This window comes from Lissotriton vulgaris, chromosome 1_1, assembly GCF_964263255.1.
Source record: "Lissotriton vulgaris chromosome 1_1, aLisVul1.2, whole genome shotgun sequence".
NCBI classification, from domain to species: domain Eukaryota; kingdom Metazoa; phylum Chordata; class Amphibia; order Caudata; family Salamandridae; genus Lissotriton; species Lissotriton vulgaris.
In genome coordinates, this window is record NC_141685.1 from 2,023,816,932 (window position 1) to 2,023,837,588 (window position 20,657).

At 45.8% G+C, this 20,657-nt stretch overlaps 1 protein-coding gene across 5 annotated transcripts in view; it reads left to right on the forward strand.

Annotated features, from left to right (window-relative positions):
• Positions 1-20,657, forward strand: part of ITPR2 (inositol 1,4,5-trisphosphate receptor type 2) — a 1,555,333-nt gene that overhangs the window by 1,055,579 nt on the left and 479,097 nt on the right. For all 5 annotated transcript variants that reach the window (XM_086920227.1, XM_086920242.1, XM_086920233.1 and 2 more), the window contains one exon: positions 18,367-18,475. In XM_086920227.1, coding sequence (XP_086776353.1) covers positions 18,367-18,475 — 109 coding nt within the window. The remainder of the gene's footprint in view (positions 1-18,366; positions 18,476-20,657) is intronic.

The following is a 20,657-nucleotide window of genomic DNA, read 5'->3' on the forward strand; positions in this document are numbered from 1 at the left end:
GTTTCGTGTCCAGGAAGGACTTGGTCTGGCAGTTTAGGCTGAAATGTTTCCATGGGTAGCAGGGTCCCGATTGATTTGCATACAGTTGTGTCCAAACGGGAATGGCATGGTGAGCAAGGAAACCATGGATTTAGGCCCAGATCTCTGTACTGGGGTAAATGTTTGGCAATATTCAGCATTCAGTCCATCATCTTTTTGTGTTGCTATAGTTGCACTAAGTGGGATAGGTATGCCCAGACATTGGTCCCATGCTCACTATGCCATTGGGTTCAAGCTAGCCTAACTGAGGGTTGATACCCCAAAACTGGTCTAAGGATACTTGTTTCCGGTCCAGGAAGGACTTGGCATGGCAGTTCATGCTGGACTGCCCCCATGAGGAGCAGGGTAAAGACTGATTTGCACATGACTAAGTCCAAAATGGAATGGCACGGTGAGCAAAACAACAATGGATGTAGGCCTGAATCTCTACAGAGGGGGTGAATGTTTGACATTGTTCAGCATTCCATCCATCATCTTTTTATGTTCCTTTCCTGTAAAATAACCGCCTGTACCCCCTGCTGCCGCAGATACCGATGAATGTTATGGCGCTTAGAAGCTGAACCCATCCACGAATATTCCAGGTCAAGAAGGTTAGTGCATGACGTTAATCCCTCATTGGAACAGGTCAAGTGAGTGATCTCCGACAATCACCCCAGAGCCTCCCTCTAACCAAACCTCTACCATCAGCATGCAGTTTATACCCCAGACATACTATAAAAATTCCTAGCTGTGAGCTTCCTATCCCGAGCTGTTCAGCAACAGCTGGCCTCCCGTACATGTAGAATATAAACACTGTTAATAGAATGACAGCTCCAGTCATCTGATAAGGGTCAATCCGGGAGGGGTAGGCCAACCTGTTAGGTGTGATGCAATGCCATATCAGCCCCACACATCTGTACTCTGTGGGCACTTGCCCCACCTAGTTTCAACCTCCAGATCCTCTCCATTCAGGCCACAAAGCGAGCCCCCACCCAGAAGTCCTAGCCCCGCATCAAAGCCTCCCCCCTTGGACCCCACAAAATAAAACTGAAATAACATGTATTGACCCCACCAACCAAACCCCCTCTATGCCCCCCCACTCCCCGGTCAGAACCCAGCGACTCAGATCAGGTCATCTACCGACTTGGGAGTCACTACTGGAAGGGCATTACTATGCCCTATAGACGTTCCAGAGTCTGAGAACACTGATATCCTGTAAGAAGAGGTGCCAGAGTCCGGACCCGATCTTCGTTGTGCTGAGAGTTCTCCCACAACCTGGAGTGCAGCTGCACGTTTCTGCTCTGTTTGTGATGGGAACAGTTTCCTCAACGATTAGCCCCTTGTAACCCTCCTTGAGTGTTTTGAAGGTCCACGTCTAGGGGTATCTGTGTAGTGCTGAATCGCTGGCCGGGAGGTCCCTGCATGATAGTCCTCCAACCACTTCCAGGTGGTGCCTGGGTCCTGGCAAAAGTGCATGGTTTCATCTAACACAATCCTGAGTTTGGAGGGAAACATTGTAAACCTTCCAACCTGAGAGCCTTTTTAACCTTAAAAAACTAGGCTCATTTCGCTAGTATGGCAGCCATAAAGTCAGGAAATACGGACACTTTACTATTATCCACAGTGAAAGATCCATCGGTTCTCACCCTCTGGAAGATAGCATCCCTGCCCCTGAAATAGAGCAACCTGGCTTCAACAGGACAAAGCAGGCAGCCAGGCACAGGAAGGCGGAGTGGCACTTAGTGGGCCTGCTCCAGGGCAAAAAAAGACAAGAGATGGTTTGAGGCAACCTCCGACCTAAGCCATTATTGGAGGTAAGTCACCATGTCATCTCTTTCTGTTCCCTCAGGGAGACAAACCACTCTGCTATTGTTATGGCAGTTACGTCTCTCTGCGTCCTCAGCCCGATGTCCGAGGATGTGCAACCTATCATTTAGGTCTCCCTACTGGTCAGCATCTTGTATTCAGGCTGTAGTTGTCCCATAAATGTCTCCATTACTTTGAATCAGTCAGCCAACTTGCGGTGTTCCTTCTGTAGAAGCCCCAAGCCCACTGACACTACACTGGTGTTTTGTTGAATGGTATCTTTTGTGTCCTCTGTAGCAGCAAGTATTTTATCAAGGTGTCCGTGTATAAATGCCGGCGGAGGGTCCTTCTCCTCGGTCCCCAAAGCCCGAGGTTGTGAAGATTCCCCTGTACCCCGCTGGGTGCCTGCACTTTCGACCTTTGGTTTAACCATGAGGACAATGCGACCGAAGTCTTAATGCGAGCAGTCGGTCTGCTGGGTGTGCAGGCTGAGGCATGAAAGTACCGTTGTTAATCTGTGAGATAGTTCGTAGCAACCCCACATTATTTTAGAGGTGGAGAATCAGTGTAGGGCCAACAGGGCTAGAGAGTTTGTGCCGTCAGCCAATCTCATGTGCTTCACTCTAGCGTGTGGGGTGATGGGTGCCACTCTGAGGTATGCCACCCAGGACCAGTCCCTTTTGATATAGGTTGACGCAGGCCAGATTGTCATGTGAGCCAAATAGGTTTGAGAAGGTGCAGTGGAGGGAAGTATCAGGCTGACCAAGGCAGCAAACAGTGGTGTGGGCAGAGTATAGCAGGTGACAGCCGCCACATCCCTATGGGGAGTGTTCGGCTGAAACATGTCGACCTTTCCAATTCTTTGACAGATTGAATCATCCTCTGTCTTAGCTTTTCCTTTTAATCCTGACCTACGAATGCAATATTAAAACTGTCTAGCATATCATAGTTTTATTCACTCACATTTCTGTCTCACTTACTCCACTCCTCACACCCCGCTCATCGAGAGGTTTAGTGTACCTCACCAGCTCTACTAAGACATCCCTGAGCTCCTCCCTTTCAGTGAGTGGGTTGTAGCCTGCACTACGACTAGGTTCGTAGTACGAGGAGATCCCATATGATGAACCATGCCACCCTTGGGTGAGGGAAATTTTCTTAGAAAGGGATACTCCGGCACCCCAACATCTAACTAGACCCAGGGGCCTACTATTGTGTTTTCTAATTCCACAATATGTGACCGATATTTATTGATGTCCATGCCCAAAATACTAATCCGGCATCTCTTGGTTAAAACCCATGTTTTGAAAAATACATTTTCCCATATTCAAACCCAAAATTAGTTTTCAAACAAGCGACTTGATTGCACTTATCACCAGTATTCTAACATGTATGGTTTTAATGTGTATTTTATTGGCCCTCTTTGCTTTGGCTCTAGGCATGAGGAATTGTGGCATATCCCCTCTGTTTGTTGAAAGAATTCTGCTCTGTGATGTTCTTTTTCACACTTTCGAAACTTTGTTCATTAGGGTTTTTTTATTTCTAGTTGTCTTATACTGAGTAACATCTCAATCTGTAAAGGTCCAACAGTTTGTGTGACATGTTTGTGCATACTGAACATACATTTGCTAAGTCTAGAGATGCTAGTAATGACATCTTCTGTTCGCGCTGTCTTCATTAACTCCTGCACCTGTGCATCGGTATGTGTCTGTACCTGAGCATCTGTGAGGTATTCGTTTCTCTAGAAGGGGTATGGCCTCAGTCAATAGAATTCACAGAAAACAGTGGCTAAATCTGTCTCATCTAAGACTGCTTTTTAATTGCTTGTACCTTTTTAGTGATTTTTAGCCCTTAGTTTACCTGACAAAAGCTTTCCAGCTTGAGTGCCCCCATTAAAATACAACAATTTAACCTGTAGTAGTGCACTAAGGTAAAAAAACAATTGACGGGAACAATTCTATTGTATAGCTAATGTCCTGCATAGGCTTAGTGTATGCCGTGACATCTGAAATAGTTTTATTTGCATGATACTTTTACCCAAAAATGTAAATTGGCCCGCCGATGAATATCAGTGTGATAGATTATGATTAGCTCCTGGCCAATACTATTTATTAATATTTATTATGAGAAACATAGCCTGGGACCCTGGTAAGCTTCATCCCAGACACCTCCCACGTCTTCATAATTAGTTTGCGAAGCACCCATTTGTGAAGAGTGTACAAACGTGGAATGAATTGGCAGACTGCTGCATTGCCAAATGTATTTTTATCTCGATATGTTTCACTTCGCTGATGAAGTGGGTGAGAAAACAACATGTGCATTAACTGAAAATATATCCACATTCGAGACCAGGATTCAGAGTATAGCCTTTTCTGCAGGTTTTACTTTTGAAACATATAAATACATATTTGAATAAGGGCTACAAATGTAAAGTTGGTTAAAAGGTGTGAATATGTTTTCACATTTGACAGTAGTCTCTTATTTTAATATCACTAATCCATGCCACTGTGAACCTATGTTGCAGGGCTGTATGACATTACAACTCTGCCAATTACTGTGCATATGCCGTTAACCATGCATATGCCTTTACCTCACAACTGACCCCTTCAGTTAGTATTCAAGCAACATTTAGGTCCAGAGGACCGTTTCCCCGAGATATAAAATGGTGGTCACAACCTTTCTTTCAGGTTGGGGATAGCCAATCAGGGCCCAGTTGTGGTGCATTGACCCGCGGATGCACTGCAGGTGGATTTGTGGAGGGCCCGTGCCCCATGATATACACATTTGGATTTCAGGTAATATCTCTAAAATTATTAAAAAGATTTACACCCAGGCACTATTCTGGACCAATAGCTAGCTTTCTGCCAAATTTGGTGCAATTCCGCTGTTCAATTTTTCTATGGAATTAACATGGGGAAAACGTGGGGAAACGTCTCCCCTCACCCCCCCCCCCCCTTTCTTGGCCCACGCTTGATGAACCACCTTGACATTTTTAAGACAGCAGCTGAAGTAAGCATCATATTAGTTTGAAAATTGCGTGAAGATTCGTCAAACAGCGCCAAAGATTTTAGCAAAACAAAAAAGCTCTTCCTATGGAACTTAGATTCTATCTATAACTACCTACTGGCGACCGTCAGTAGGGGATATACATAAACACACACAAATGTTTATACTTACCTTAAATAAACTTTCCATTCATGTGAGAGGTATTTGTGTGGTAAAAAATTGTGTGATAAAGGCACTGCATGCTAAATATCACGTTGTAAAGGCTGTTCCCTATATTGCAGACCGTAGCCGAGTGCCGAAATTAACACTTGAAACTTAGTCAAAACCACCGCCTGCTTTCCATAGTACTTTGTTGTACTTTTAAATTGACCTAGCGTTCTCAGGACTCTTAGGAATTAATTTTTTCCCTGAATTACATATATTCCACTGCTTAGTATGACCTAACCACTACACAAATCATCCCAAATTTAAATGCACCATACAAAGATACAGTATCAAACCATTAATACTCTCATGATAATGTCATAATTCAATACTATAATACAAGTTCCGTAGGTCTGATGGAATAACTCTTCCTGGCTTCTTAAAGGCATTCACTCCATTGTAGCATGTTTTTAAATTTCAGTCCGCCATTTTGCCACATTTGTGTTATTTAATGAATGTCTTTAAATTTACCAGAGATATTGTGACCTTTTTTTTTTAATGTGGCTCTCGAATTCATTTGTATTTAGGAAAGGCCATGAATATTTTTTTGTAGTTGACCAGTTCTACATTTGTAATTGCATTAATCTATATAGTCCTACTGAAATCTGCAACCTTTGCATAAACCATTAAAATTACAAAATGTTTCCTTCTTGCCTTTGCACTTCAAAGAGATGTCTGAATCCAACATTAGTTTCAAATCCAGTACAACACAAGTCAGATTGTCTGCTGCGTAATCCATTGTTGCATGCTAATATTCCCTCATGGGAAGCTAAAGCTCAGTGTAAGTAAATGTATTATCCACCTTCCATTCATATAGAATATAATTGAGAAAGCAGTTGTAACCCGGTTATGGGAATAGTAGATCCGCACCAAGCTTTCCCTGGGCAGCCTTCTTAGGAAATGATTGATACATCAATAAATGCACGATAGCAATGATTAGTGTCAGTTATAAAAAATAATCAAAACAGTCAATCAAAGACAATAGCCCTAAAGTGAATAGAAGTATTTAACCTTTATTTCATCATAACAGCGCTCATCCAGTACAGAAAATGTGAAGCATAGAGAGAAGGGTGTGTATAATACAAGAAAGGCAAATTACCATAAAAATAGTTGTTTGCATCGTCGCTTGTACAGTTAATCATGAGTATCCAAACAAAAATGGTGAAATTAATTTTAGGAGATTCTAATTGCTCATAGCATCAGTGACATTGCAACCCACAATAATTTAAATGGGTATCAGCAGGACAAGGGTATATTGAGCATCAGCATGAGACTGTAGACGTGAAAAAGGAGAAAGATTCAACTACTGTGTTATGAATTGGAGCCTAATTACGAGTGTGGTGGTCCATTTGACCGCCAAACTCGTGGCGGAGGTGCGGTGGCTGTTGGTGACTACCTCACCAGTGGACCGGGACCGCCACACCAGCGGTCCGACCGCCAAATTACGAGTGCGGCGGTCAGATCTCCCTAAGTCCGCTGCAACCTCTAAGGATCTGCGATCCCTGGCGGTGGCACAGTGGTCTTAAGGCTGCAGTGTACTTGGTGGTGCTGCTGCGGCACTGCCAATCATATAATGGGTTTCCTCACCGCCATCAGACTCATGGCGGTTCTCACGCCATGAAACTGCTAGCTGTGAGGAAACAGAGTACCCTACAAGGACCTTTCTTGCACCTATTCATCGGGGTACATGAAAAGGGGCACATGTTGTGCTCCCCTGTGTGCATGGACCCCGGTTCTTGCAAGGCAAGGACTGCACAGTCCATGCCGTGCAAGAAGGCGCATTGGCTGTACCGTGGCGGTGCAGTTCTTATGCTCACATATGAGCCTTTGTACTGCACTGCCCGGCAATGCTTCAAAAAGGAGTTGCTCTCTAATGGAAAAAAGAGATCGCTTCAGTCTGAAAAACTGATTTAAAACTTTTTAGGGATGTATTCTGAATAAGTCTTCACCAGTGAGAACGATAAATGGGTTACTTGCAAAAGTCGAAGCAAAGCTCCAAGAATGCACACAATGTAAAGCATTGAAATATTGCCTGTAAAATGAATCGGTCTTCTAGAAAAGCTCATCGGATTGAGGACATGGTAGAGAACTCAAACTTGTATAAAGAATCGCAGCATCATATCAAGGTGCATGGAATATTGAAGAAAGCACCACTGCTTGTGTTGGGAATTCACCTGCCAAACAAGTATTGATGATATCACATCATTCTGTCAAAGAGGATTGTCAGATTACAAAGCTGTAGAACAGGTCTTTTCCAAAGTCAAGGCTCATCACAAAGTAATCAACGGGGCAAACAAATGGAAGGAAGGCACGACTGCTAGAGTTATTTTACTGTCAACGGACAGTGGTTTGACTTATCATGGACTTGAATAAATTCAACCATAAGTACAACACACCATGCCTATGTGATCACAATTGCATATGTCAGAAACATTTGCAATTTGTTCTCCAGGTTTCAGTAGTTTACATTGTCGCTGAGGGCATACCTCCCCTCACTTTATAGTGCATCAGGACAATCCTGTACAGTATACATTTCCAATAAAACACAACATACTGTAAAAAAAAAAATATGTGAAACATTCAGGTCTGAGTGATTGTCGAGTCCCTTAATTTCCACGTACAAGCCTAGGAGGTTAGTCCAAAAGTCTTCACCATACAGTCAGGAAGACAGTTTAGCCACAGACTGTCAGGGATAAGCTCTCAGGTACAGGCCAACTCATTGTGCAGCCCCATGAGCCCCCACATGAGTGTCCCAGCTCCAACCATGCAGCGTACTTCGCTTATGAGGGTATGATATAGTCTACGAACCAGGCGATAACCCCAGTCCCTGAATCTGATGCGTCAGAGAAGGGTGCAGTCCATCAGTCTGTATTCTCAAAGGCATCTAGCACCTCCGTTCATAGATGCACTATGGATTGTCTCCTTACCCCTCTCGCTTCCTCTCTTCACAGTGCTTATTCCTGTGCCGTGACCTTTCTCTTACAGAGGATTCCAATTGAGGCACTACTGGGCCTACCGCTGACTTCCATGTCATGGCAATCTGCCGCCTTTCCAAAGCCTGGTCTGGCTCAGCTCCTCCCCATATTTCCAGAAGCCAGAGCGACCCTGAGCCAACTCTGAGAATTTTAGGTGGCCTTGCACCTGATATTTGGGCAGCCCGTTCCCGCTGGCGGGCCTTCAGGCCCCATGGGTTTGGGAGGGGCTCCCGATTGATTCCCCACCGGCTGTTCTGGCACTGGTAACAATTGGGCCCCTTGGAGCCACGGATGAATTCAGACCGGTGATAGTCGTACCACCTCGACCTTCTCCGGCGCTGGTCCCTAAGCCAAAGCTTCCAGCACCGCCATCCCCATTCTCATCCTGACTCTGACAAGGAGCCGGAGGGTTGTCATCCAACTCCAATGGCGACTGGAGCCATGCCTTCCAAGCCAGCCCAGAGGAATAGGGCTCAGGCTCTAAGACTTGAGGAATATTGGGAGGGGCCACTGGACACTGATAAATACCAGCCCGTAGACCCCAACATGGACTAGTGTGAGGAATTGGCGATGGCCAGCGGACTGGACACTTCTGCAGATAATGGCATGGTCTCTCCCCCTACAGTGGCTATGGAGGAGGGAGCATATTTTGCTATGGTGGTGAGAAGGGCAGCCAAGGTCCTGGACCGTAGCCTGCCCTCAGTGGCAGCCAAGACTAATGTCTTGACAGAGGCGTTTCAGCCGAGAGTGACCCCCTCCCATTTAATGAAGCCCTTACGGACATCCTACTTGGGACCTGGTCCAAACCCTGCACAGGGGCTCCTGTGAACAGGACAGATGCCCACCATCATTGCCCTGTCCCAGGATACCCAAATTTGCTCACGCACCACCCTACCCCTGAGAGCTCGGTGATCCAAGCCTTTACTTCCAGCATAAATCCTGGTGCATTCCCTACCACCTGGACACCTTAGGCAAAAAAAAAAATCTTCCACCAGCCTGGCACTGTGGTTAATGAATACTGCTTACCTTTTGACGGGTTACTCCCATGCACTGTGTGATTCGGTTGAGCAGGTTCTGCCCCAGGTCCCGGAGGAGACATGGGCTATTCTCTCCCAAGTTCTGGCAGACAGAAGAGATGCAGCAAAGTTCATGAACGGATGTGAGCTGGACATGACTGACTTGCAAGGCAGAGCAGTTTCTTTGTGATTGGCCTTATGGTGCCAAGCCTGGCTGAGGAAGTCTGGCTTGTTAGGGGTTGTCCAAGCTTCGCTAATGGACATGCCCTTTGATGGCTCTCATCTTTTCAGAGACAAAACGCAGCACTGGAGCGCTTCAAAGATAGCAGAGCTATGGCCACACCCTTGCTTCTTACTATGGCCCCTGCCAACTCCAGTCCACCTTTCGCAGCCCAGAAGGGGCTTCAAGCTGTGACTTTACTCGTCCAGTCACCACAGCGTGCAAGCTTTCCTGCATGGCCGAGGACGCAGTACATGCCCCACGGTCCAGGCGGCTAGAGGTCGGGACAGTACAACACCCGCCCTGGCAGCCGCAGCCTCCAAACCCCTTTAGTTTGCCCTCCATACATCATGGGCACCTAGAGAGAGCATGATATGCCATTACCTGCTACACTTGAGGTTGATGACATCAGACTGGTGGGTTCTTCAGATTGTCTGAAGGGGCTATTCCCTCACCTTCGTGAATACCCCTCAAAACATTTCACCCACTTTTGACATGGTGAGGGGGCACCATCTCTCCTTACTCTGTCGAAAAGTGGCAGCTCTCTTGGCTAAGGGAGCCATTGAGAGGGTGCCAACACTAGAAGTAGGTCGTGGTTGGTATTCCTGCTACTTTCTGCTTCCCAAAAAGGGCGTGGTCATCTTCCTAATCTAGACCTGCACCCTATCAATTTCTTCCTTAAAAACGAGAAATTGAAAATGCTCCTGCTCGCTCAAGTCCTGTCTGCTCTGAACCCAGGAGACTGGATGGTAGCATTTGACATGCAGGACACATATTTTCACATACCCGTCCCACTAGTTCACAGACGTTACCTATGGTTCAAGGTAGGCCATGAGCACTTTCAGTTCACTGTGCTCCCTTTTAGCGTTACCAGCCCCCTTTGGGTGTTCCTGAAGGTGATGGTGATGGCTGGAGCTCATCTGCGACTATCAGGGATACCATTCTTCCCCTATCTTGATGACTGGCTGTTGAATGCGAGCTTGCCCCAGGCAGTTGTCTCCCGACTCCAGACTATGGCAGACCTACTGCGCTCCCTGGTGGTCACTATCAACTTGCCGAAGTCACACCTGACTCCCTCATAGATGCTCCCTTTCATTGTAGCTGTTCTGGACACAGTGCACTTTTGGGCTTATTCTCTCAAACGGCAGATCCAGGATATTTTCAGGCTACGATACCGATGTTTCATCCACTATCCTGGTTTTCTGGGAGACTGACTCTGAGGCTGCTAGGACTCATGGCCTCTTACATCTTGCTTGTGACACATGCCCGCTGGCATATGTGGCCTCTGCATGCCCTGAAGTTCCAGTGGGTGCAGCATCAGAGAAATCTCACCAACATGTTTCAGAGTTCGAAGGGAAATTACAAAGATCTGCAGTGGTGATTAATGAATTGTGGTTGGGTCCATGGCAGACCCTTCTGCCTTCCCCAATTAGATCTGACATTAGTGACAGATGCATCACACCTAAGATGGGACGGCCATCTGGGAGATGTGGAGGTCAGAGGGCTCTGATCACCGGCAGAATCTGGACTCCACATCAACCTACTAGAGCTCCAGACGGTCTGGCTGGCATTGAAAGCCTTTCTGCCTTCCATCAAGGGAACGCTAGTGTAGGTGTTCACAGAAAACAGCACTGCCATGTGGCACTGCAACAAACAGGGCATGGCGTGGTCATGGACCCTTTGTCAAGAGGCCCTGTGCCTCTGGACGTTGCTGGAAGATCAGGGTATAACCCGGCTGGCTCTTAGACGCCATGGTGAACCATCTCAGCTGAAGATGCCTAGCAGATCACGAATGGCATCTCAATCAGATGGTGGCACAAGGTCTCTTTCAAGAGTGGGGAGAACCTTGGTTAGATCTGTTTACTACCGCAGAGAATGCAGAATGTCATTAGTTTTGCTTGCTGGAGTTGCCAAGGCGGCTCTAACTCGGAGACGCTTTTAGTCTCAAGTGGAGTTCAGGCCTCATGTATGACTTTATTCTCATACCACTCCTGCCCAGAGTTCTCAAAGGTCTCAACCCAAGTTGTTGGGCATGGCCATCCATCCTCTGATCAGACTGCCCGTTCGAGAGGATCTTGTGTTGCAGTTGCATGAGCGTTCTCCACCTGAACCAGTCAACACTCTGCCTTTGTGCTTGCAGATTGAGCAGTGACAGTTGACCGCTTTTGAGCTTCCACCCGAAGTCTGCAATATTATCTTGGCAGCCTAACGTCCCTCTGCCAAGTCAGTATACACCTGCAATTGCGGCAAATTTGTTTCATTATGTGCAGAGAAACAGGTTGACCCTCATTCTGCTCCCCTTCTCAGGCCCTTCTATTTATCATTTCGCTTGCCCAGCATGGCTCTGCTTTGGGCATCTTATTGGGTTATCTTACTGCCATCTCAGCCTTCCCGCGGTTGCCAAATCAGCCACCCTTGTTTACATCTCCTTTTGAAAGACCCGCAACATGTTTCCCTCTTCACCCTTCATCATGCCCCAGTGGGACCTTAACCCGTTGCATGCTGATGACTGAACCGCTTCGTCATCAGCTGCGGTGGCGCTGTGCTGATGACGGAGCGGTTCCGCCATGGCCCGCCCGACGCTCCTGCGCGGCGCATATTCCGCGCCTGCGCTGAGCGTTCTATTGAGCGGGCGGGGCCATGACGGAACCGCTCCGTCATAAGCACAGCGCAACCGACGCTGGTGACGGAGCGGTTCCGTCACCCGCATGCGCCCGCCGCATTTCCGCCCCGCCCCCTTAGCACTGCGGCGGAATAGCCGCCGCAGTGAAGGGGTTAATCTAGTACTCACCTTTCTGATGTACGCTCCCTATGAGCCACTGCACAACTCTCTTCTCTGGCTTCTTACCATCATGCCTTCCTAGTGGCAATAACACCTCCCGGAACATCAGTGAGCCTCAGACTTTGTCATCTAAACCTCCATACCTGAACATCTTCCAAGACAAGCTGGTTCTTTGCACTGGAGCCTCCTTCTTTTTGAAAGTTGTCACACTCTTTCATGTAGGCCAGTCCATCACACTGCCTACTTTTTACGCTCTGCTACATCCTTGCAAGGAAGAGGCGCGACTCCACCGACTGAACCCAAAAAGAGCGTTGCCTTTCTACCTGGACCACATGAAAGTTCCGGGTAGATGACCAACCGTTCATGGGGTATGTCGTAGCAAAGAAGGGAAAGGCTGTGTAGAAATAGGACCATCTCCCAATGGATCATTGTCTGCATTACATTCTTCTGTGCATTGGCCAAATAGTAACACCCTGAGAGCTTGTTTGCTCATTCCACCAAAGCCAAGGCTGCGTGCACTATGTTACCACACCGAGTTCCAGTCCTGGACATCTGCCAGGCAGCAACGTAGGCTTCTCTGCACACATTCATCAAGCACTACCTCCTGGATGGTCAAGTCCTTCATGAAGGGCACTTTGCATGTTCAGTCCTTCAGGACTTTGTGTTAACCGGTTTTGCAGACCAACCTCCTGGGAGGTATTGCTTGGGTACTTATTCTAAGGTAAGGAATCTGCAACTAGTAACCTCTATCAGATGAACAAGTTACTTACCTCCGGTAACGCCTTATCTGGGACTCTTTTTAGCCACAGGATTCTTTCCAACTCACCCATCCTTTCCACTCTACAAATGGATTTCTAGGGACTGGGTTGTTCCCTTTTCAGGGCCCTAGTTTTCCACACTGGTGGTCAGTGTTCTTCATGGCTACGTGCTCCTGGCGTGTAAAGTCGCAAGAGACTGATGTCAGCACGCTGGGGTGGTGCCTATATAGGCACTGCGCATGTCACTTCTGGCGCAGATGCCACAGCGAAGAGATGAACGACACCAACTGTCAGGGCGCACAAAAAATTTCACTCCAATCTGACGCCTGGTGATAATTCCAAGGTATGGAATCTGCAGCAAAATTGTCTCTACCAGAATAGGCATTACTTAAGGTAAGTAATAGAAGGTAACCAACTATTTCACACTACCACACTAATGCTTCTTTTCAAGACTGTGCTGATCTTCATAAAGCTATTCATCTTGTCAATGGAGATACTACCATAGGGATTCCTAGTCATTTAGAAGGATCAGTGCCTGCATTTACATTGTACTTTCTCTTTTACTCTCCATTGAGTGGAGTGTCACTAAATGGAGCAGCTATGTAAAGATGTGGCTTCTTTGCTCAATCTGGCTAGAATGTCAGGCTTTACTTGACCCATGAACCCCACTGTTCGTCTGCTGCCTCATTCATAGAGGATAAGGCATACATAGCAGTTAAGGCCATAGTGCTCTATCTGGGGCAGGACGAGAGTAAGCCACATAAGTGTGGTCCACTTCTGTAACATGTGCAAAAACAACAGTTGATGGACAGAATGCAGAACAATGTCATACATTCACCCCAGTACAGAGATCTGGGCCTAAATCCATCGTTTTTTTGCTCACCAAGCCACCCCAGTTCAGACATGGCCATATGCAAATCAGCCTTGACCCTGTGCCTCATGGGAACAGTCCAGTCCGAACTGCCTAGCCATGTCTTCCCTGGACCGGAATCAAGCATCCTAGGACCGGTTTCTGGCTATCAGCTGTCATCAGCCAGGATAGCTTGACTCCAGTGGCGTAGAGAGCACAGGACTCACGTCTGAGCATACCCGTCCCACTCGGGGTGACAAATGCAAAAACAACAGTTGATGGACAGAATGCAGAACAATGTCATACATTCACCCCTGTACAGAGATCCGGGCCTAAATCCATCGTTATTTTGCTCACCAAGCCACCCCAGTTCAGACATGGCCATATGCAAATCAGCCTTGATCCTGTGCCTCATGGGAACAGTCCAGCCCGAACTGCCAAGCCATGTCTTTCCTGGACCGGAATCAAGCATTCTAGGACTGGTTTCTGGCTATCAGCCGTCATCCGCCAGGATAGCTTGACTCCAGTGGCGTGGAGAGCACGGGACTCGCGTCTGAGCATACCCGTCCCACTCGGGTGACAAATGCAAAAACAACAGTTGATGGACAGAATGCAGAAAAATGTCATACATTCACCCTAGTACAGAGATCTGGGACTAAATCCATTGTTTTTTTCTCACCAAGCCACCCCCGTTCAGACATGGCCATATGCAAATCTGCCTTGACTCTGTGCCTCATGGGAACAGTCCAGCCCGAACTGCCAATCCATGTCTTCCCTGGACCGGAATCAAGCATCCTAGGACCGGTTTCTGGCTATCAGCCGTCATCAGCCAGGATAGCTTGACTCCAGTGGCGTGGAGAGCACGGGGCTCACGTCTGAGCATAACCGTCCCACTCAGTGTGACAAATGCAAAAAAAACAGTTGATGGACAGAATGCGGAACATTGTCATACATTCACCCCAGTACAAAGATTTAGGCCTAAATTCATCATTTGTTTGCTCACCAAGCCACCCCAGTTCGACATGACCATATGCAAATCAGCCTTGACCCTGTGCCTCATGGGAACAGTCCAGCCCGAACTGCCAAGCCATGTCTTCCCTGGACCGGAATCAAGCATCCTAGGACCGGTTTCTGGCTATCAGCCGTCATCAGCCAGGATAGCTTGACTCCAGTGGCGTGGAGAGCACGGGACTCACGTCTGAGCATACTTGTCCCACTCGGGGTGACAAATGCAAAAACAACAGTTGATGGAAGGAATGCATAACAATGTCATACATTCACCCCAGTCCAGAGATCTGGGCCTAAATCCATAGCCTTTTTTGCTCACCAAGCCACCCCAGTTCAGACATGGCCGTATGCAAATCAGCCTTGACCCTGTGTCTCATGGGAACAGTCCAGCCCGAACTGCCAAGCCATGTCTTTCCCTGGACCGGAATCAAGCATCCTAGGACCGGTTTCTGGCTATCGGCCGTCATCAGCCAGGATAGCTTCACTCCAGTGGCGTGGAGAGCACGGGACTCACGTCTGAGCATACCTGTCCCACTCGGGGTGACAAATGCAAAAACAACAGTTGATGGACAGAATGCAGAACAATGTCATACATTCACCCCAGTACAGAGATCTGGGCCTAAATCCATTGTTTGTTTGCTTACCAAGCCACCCCAGTACAGACATGGCCGTATGCAAATCAGCCTTGACCCTGGTCCTCATGGGAACAGTCCAGCCCGAACTGCCAAGCCATGTCTTCACTGGAGATGGACAGTTTACAGTTTAAAGCTGTGAGGTTGTCAAACCAGCAGTCTATAGGAAAGGATTTTTCTTTGGGACGGCTAAGAAGTTCCGTTTTGCTGGGGTTGAGTTTGAGGTGGTTGCTAGTCAACCAGGCTTGAACTGCGAGTAGAGTGTTATTTAGGTGCTGGATGTCTTTGACTGACAAAATTGACATAGAAAGGAGGAAAACCGCTAAAGGACAGTCCCGCCTGCATGTTGTGAGAGTGTTTAGGAGGATGCTGTGGTTGACCGTGTCAAAGGCTGCCGAGAGGTCTAGGAGGTGGTCTCAGTAATGCAGCGTTTCCTGAACCTGGATTAGAAGGTTTCAAGCTGGTTGTATTTTATAATATGGTTGTTGGGTTGGACAAGCACACATTTTTCCATGTTTTTGTCCAGGAGGGGGAGTTTAAATATAGGCCTGTAGTCATTAAGGTAGTACTAGTCGGCGCCCGTTTTTTTGATGAGGTGGAGACTTGGCCGAGTTTGAGGGGAGCCGGCATAGAGCCGCTTAATGAAGAGGAGTTGATGATTTTGGTCCAAATTGGTGAGGTGATGTTCCTGAGATTTTTCGCCATTGCAGCAGGGAGGGGTCAGGGATGTGAGATGCCGGCTTCATGCTGGAGAGTAACTTGAGGACTTCCTTAGGGGTATAATTGAATTTAGATCAGGTTACATTGTTTTTCAGTTCCCGGGAGATTACATGGGCAAGCTGAGTTGGAGAGAGGGGGAGGAATTCATTAATTGAAGGTAGGGTTATGGGTTAGCCTCCTTTCCGCTGGAGGATCTTTAGTGCAGGGTGGGGAGGTGGATGGCTCACAAGATAGTTCAATGTTCGATATTTTTTTATGAAGAATGTGGCAAGTTGTTCATAGCACTCTGGAGAGTTGTTACTTGAATGCTGGGGGAAGGAGAAGGTTTGTTATTTGATGATGGTGAATAGGTCTTTAGGTCTGTTCCTAGACTGGTCAAATTGATCTTGTAAGAAGGGGGATTTTTCTTTGAAGATGTGATTCTTGTATTTTTGGCAAGCAGCCCAGAGGAACAAGAGATTGGGTTGCGACGGTTGTTTCCAGTTTGTTTCAGCTAAACAGAGTTGTCATCTTTAATTGTTAAGTCTTCGTTGAACCAGGCCCTGAAGGAGGTCTTTCTTGAGTTTCAGGGTGGCGATTGTTTCCTTGAGTTCTGTCATTTTTGTGTTGTAGTGGGCGGTGAGGTCCTTGGCGGATGATGGGTCGGGAGGAGGTAGGATTTGGGTACTGATTAATGCTTCATACTCCTCTTAGGGGATTTGTTTGATGTTTCTTACCCTGCATTTAGTTTGGCTACATTGGAGAGAACGGCGATGGATGGAATTTAGATAGAAGAGAATTTGATAGTGATCTGACGAGTCAGGTTGTAGGATAGAGTGCAGAGATAGTGTGTTGTGCTTGGAGATGATTGCATCAAGTGTGGAGTCCTTGTTGTGCATATGCATGTTTCAATGTTGGGTGATCGCTTCCAAGGGTGTGGGGGGGGGGCCTGTACTATGGGGTCTTTAGTGTTGTTCAGGTGCAAGTTTAGGTCTCCTAATATAATGTCATTGCTGTTTTTTAGTGATGTTTCCAATATTAGGCCTGCTAGGTCTACAAGAAATTCTGACTTTTTGCCATGAGGGTAATATAGAACGTGGAATTTGTTGGGGTTCTGTCCATTTGTGGAGAGCTGAGTTCATAGCTATTTAAATGTAGGGTGGTGCCGAAGGAAGTAAAACAGAGATCGCTTTTGTGTATAATGGTTACTCTGCCTTCCCTGCCACCTTTGTAGTCGCTGTGAATGATTGAAAAACCTGGGGGGAGATGAGGTTGATTTAAGGTGATGGTTGGTCGTTTAGCCAGGTTTCACTTAGAAAGCAGATGTCAGTATTATGCTGTAGGATGGTATCCACTATATCAGTGGCATGCTTCGTTGCTGATGTGCAGTTTATAAGAATGCAGCGGGTGTGGGTGTAGGTCTCTGTTAAGGATGGTTTGGTTGGAGGGTTATTAGTTGGGAGGGCGTCCTAGGAAGGTGAGAGGTGTTCAAGCTCCTGTTCAACCTAAAGACAACCGGGATCTTGAGGAAAGAGGAGTGGCTGGGTGTATTACTATGGGTGTTTTCCATCAATTCAGCCTCCTGCTGCGACATCCTAATTGTGGAGCATTTGGCTTTGGGTCATTGCAGAGTGTTAATGGCAGGGTCACAGTTTATCCGTGGTGCTAGGGCTTTAGGGAGGGCGTGGATATTCTTTGCTTCTATGAGAAGTGACGCGATTTCATCAAAAATAGTTTTGATTTTGAGTTCTAGATGGGCTATTACAGGGAACAGTTGCGAGACACCTGGGAGAGTGGAGGGAAAGGGTGTGTGCTGAGGCAGGTTGACGCAATGTGTAGGGGCTAAGAAATGAGCCATCCTATTTGTGGTGGAGGATTGCAGGGCCAAAGAAGCGGGTTAATAGTAATGTTGTCTGCACTGGAAACAGGAAACTCAAGTTAAAATCCTTGTTGTCCAGCTTTGAGAAAGTTAGACATCTACGCCAAGTCACTTTATGAAACTGTTCCTCTGCTGCTTTGTGTGCCAAAATAGGGAGTACATACAAATGGGATTGAACTCCGCATTCAGCACTGAATAAATAACACATTTGCAAAGGGCGCCCATTTATTAACTAGGATTTGTTTTCAGCATGAGGCTTTCTGACAGAGTGGTGTCCCTTAAAACATCTTGAAACTTCATTAGAGATTGTTTTTGCCTTGTGTTGACATATGTACCATGTGTCAGAATTCCCATGTTGGACCAGAATACTTCACATTGACTGAATAAAAGCATGTATTTACTTCTATGTCACGTAGTTCTTTCGTGATGGTGCTTGAAATTTTTTAGGAGAGTATAAGGCTGATTTTTTTTAAGCAATTTGATATTAATGCACAATGCCCTGTTTTTTTCCCAAAGGGAGCCACTTTGAGAAAGATTCTTCTAACTCGTTATTTTAAAGGAGAACATGGCGCTGTCTTGACAGTGCCACTGTCGGTCAACTACAGCAAGACTCCTCCAACTACAGGTAAATATTTGTGTCACATGTTTTGTTCATAACTTGTTCTGTCAAATCACACTTCTGCTGTTTATGAGCAGCGTAAATAGTGTGGTGACTGTCACTGGCTCTGTCGAATGATAAACATGCTGAATGCTAAGGCTGGACTGGTCTTGTTTCCACCCCATACCTCTTTCGTTCACCACCTAATACATCTGGTCTCTTGACCTCACTCTTGCACATTGTTTTGATTCTTGATTTCTCCCTTTGCCAATCTATTCCTGTTTTTCTTCTTATTATTTTCTCCCTTTTCTTGATCTTTCTCTGGCTCGAGTCCGGTATGATGAAAAAAAAATCGAAAAATGAGTGTCGATGTTCACCAATATAGTGAACTACATGTTGAGGGCCTTATTACGATATCGGTTGGAATCTAAACCGCCGACTCCTTGTCGGATTCGATTTCGACCGACTTGCGGTAGACTGTCCACCCGACTGATTATGATACTTCTGAACACCGTTCAGAAGGCCTCCCATTGAATTCAATGGGAGCCTGTGTTCCAACCAACAACACAGGCTTCTATGGGGAAAGGGGTATCCGCTGTAAACCTTGCACCCTGTGGCGAGCACCCCATGGTGTCTGCCACACCGTGCATGGGTTTATGGGGGGTGCCTTGGGTACTCCCCCAAACCGGAGGACTCCGGATGAAGGGAGGCCTGCTAGGGAGCCCCAAGTCAGTTTCCGACAGCTTTTTCGTGTCAGACAGACTGCGTCGGAAAAGCTGTTGGAATCTGAAACCGTAATCGGTTGTTAGGCAACGCTGGCAGTTGAGCTAGACTAATCGGCTCTGACCGACTCGGATTCTCCTAATGCCGATCATAACCAATTCGGAATTTTCCTTCCCACCGCGAGCATCGTAATCGGCAGATGGGTTCCGACACAGTGTAGGGGAATCCGACTGTTGTTTGGAGGCTTTCCGACCGACATTGTAATGAGGCCTTTAATGTACTCTTGGTCTTCTCTCTCATGAATAATTGAATGTAAAAACCTAAAAAAAACTATTTGTGATCTTTTTCAAAAATTTATTTCTGTTACTGAACTCTTAAATATTCACAAAATTGTATCTACATGTTGGATCAACTCTTGATATGCCTAAGCGGCATTCAGCTTTGTTATACGTGGACGATAAGTTATAACTCGGAAGTTCTCAGACCATCAATGGTATTAATTTGAAGTTCATGGTTAGATTAATAGAAATGATTCAAATAACACACTGTTGAAACCTAAAGGTCTGATTTAGATCTTGGCAGACCAGTTACTCCGTCACAACAGTAACGGATATCCTGTCCACCAAAATATAAATTCCATAGGATATAATGGGAATTATGTTTCAGAGGACGGCATATCCATCACCGTTGTGATGGAGTAACCTATCCGCTATGACCTAAATCAGGCCCTAAGACACCACATAAAACAAACAGAATAGTGCTACAGAGTTTTTTCTTAGTTTTTTGGTATATAAAAAGTCACTTCTTATACAGAAAGTAGATATATTTACATAATATAAAAATTAAAATATTGTCCTACGAAAATATTGCTTCTAAAATATTGTGATATGGAAATATCATCTGCAAGAATATTGTTGTCAAGAATATAGATTTTAAGGTAAGTAATATTGATTTTTAAATATCAAAGCCATTAATATCGTTTACAAAAATATAGTTTATATGGTTTTTAATTATTACGTATTTTAGTATATATTTGAAAAGTGTATGATTAAAATTTTTTGGAGAACTGTTTGTTTTTTAATATACCTACATTTTTTTGTAGTTATCAAATTTAATGTAATTCATTTTTGTGATTTTAGTACCGTAGCGGGTTGTGGTATATAGGGGTACAGGATGGGAAGTAATTTCATTATAATAAATGAATAATTCGTTTTTAATTAATATTATGTATTTAAAAAAAATTAAAATGTTAGGTGTGGGTTGTGGTGTTTATAGGGATACAGGGTGGGGAAGTAAATGAATTCTAATTAATTAATAATTATTTAGGTGGTAATTAATTATGTTAATTGTTTATTTTTTAATTTTTTTATTTGGGTGCGGGTTGTGTGGTTTGTAGAGGTATAGGGGGAAGTAAATTAATGATACGTAATTTATATTTAGTTTTTAATGAATAATTATTACATTGATAATTGTTGTGTAATTAATT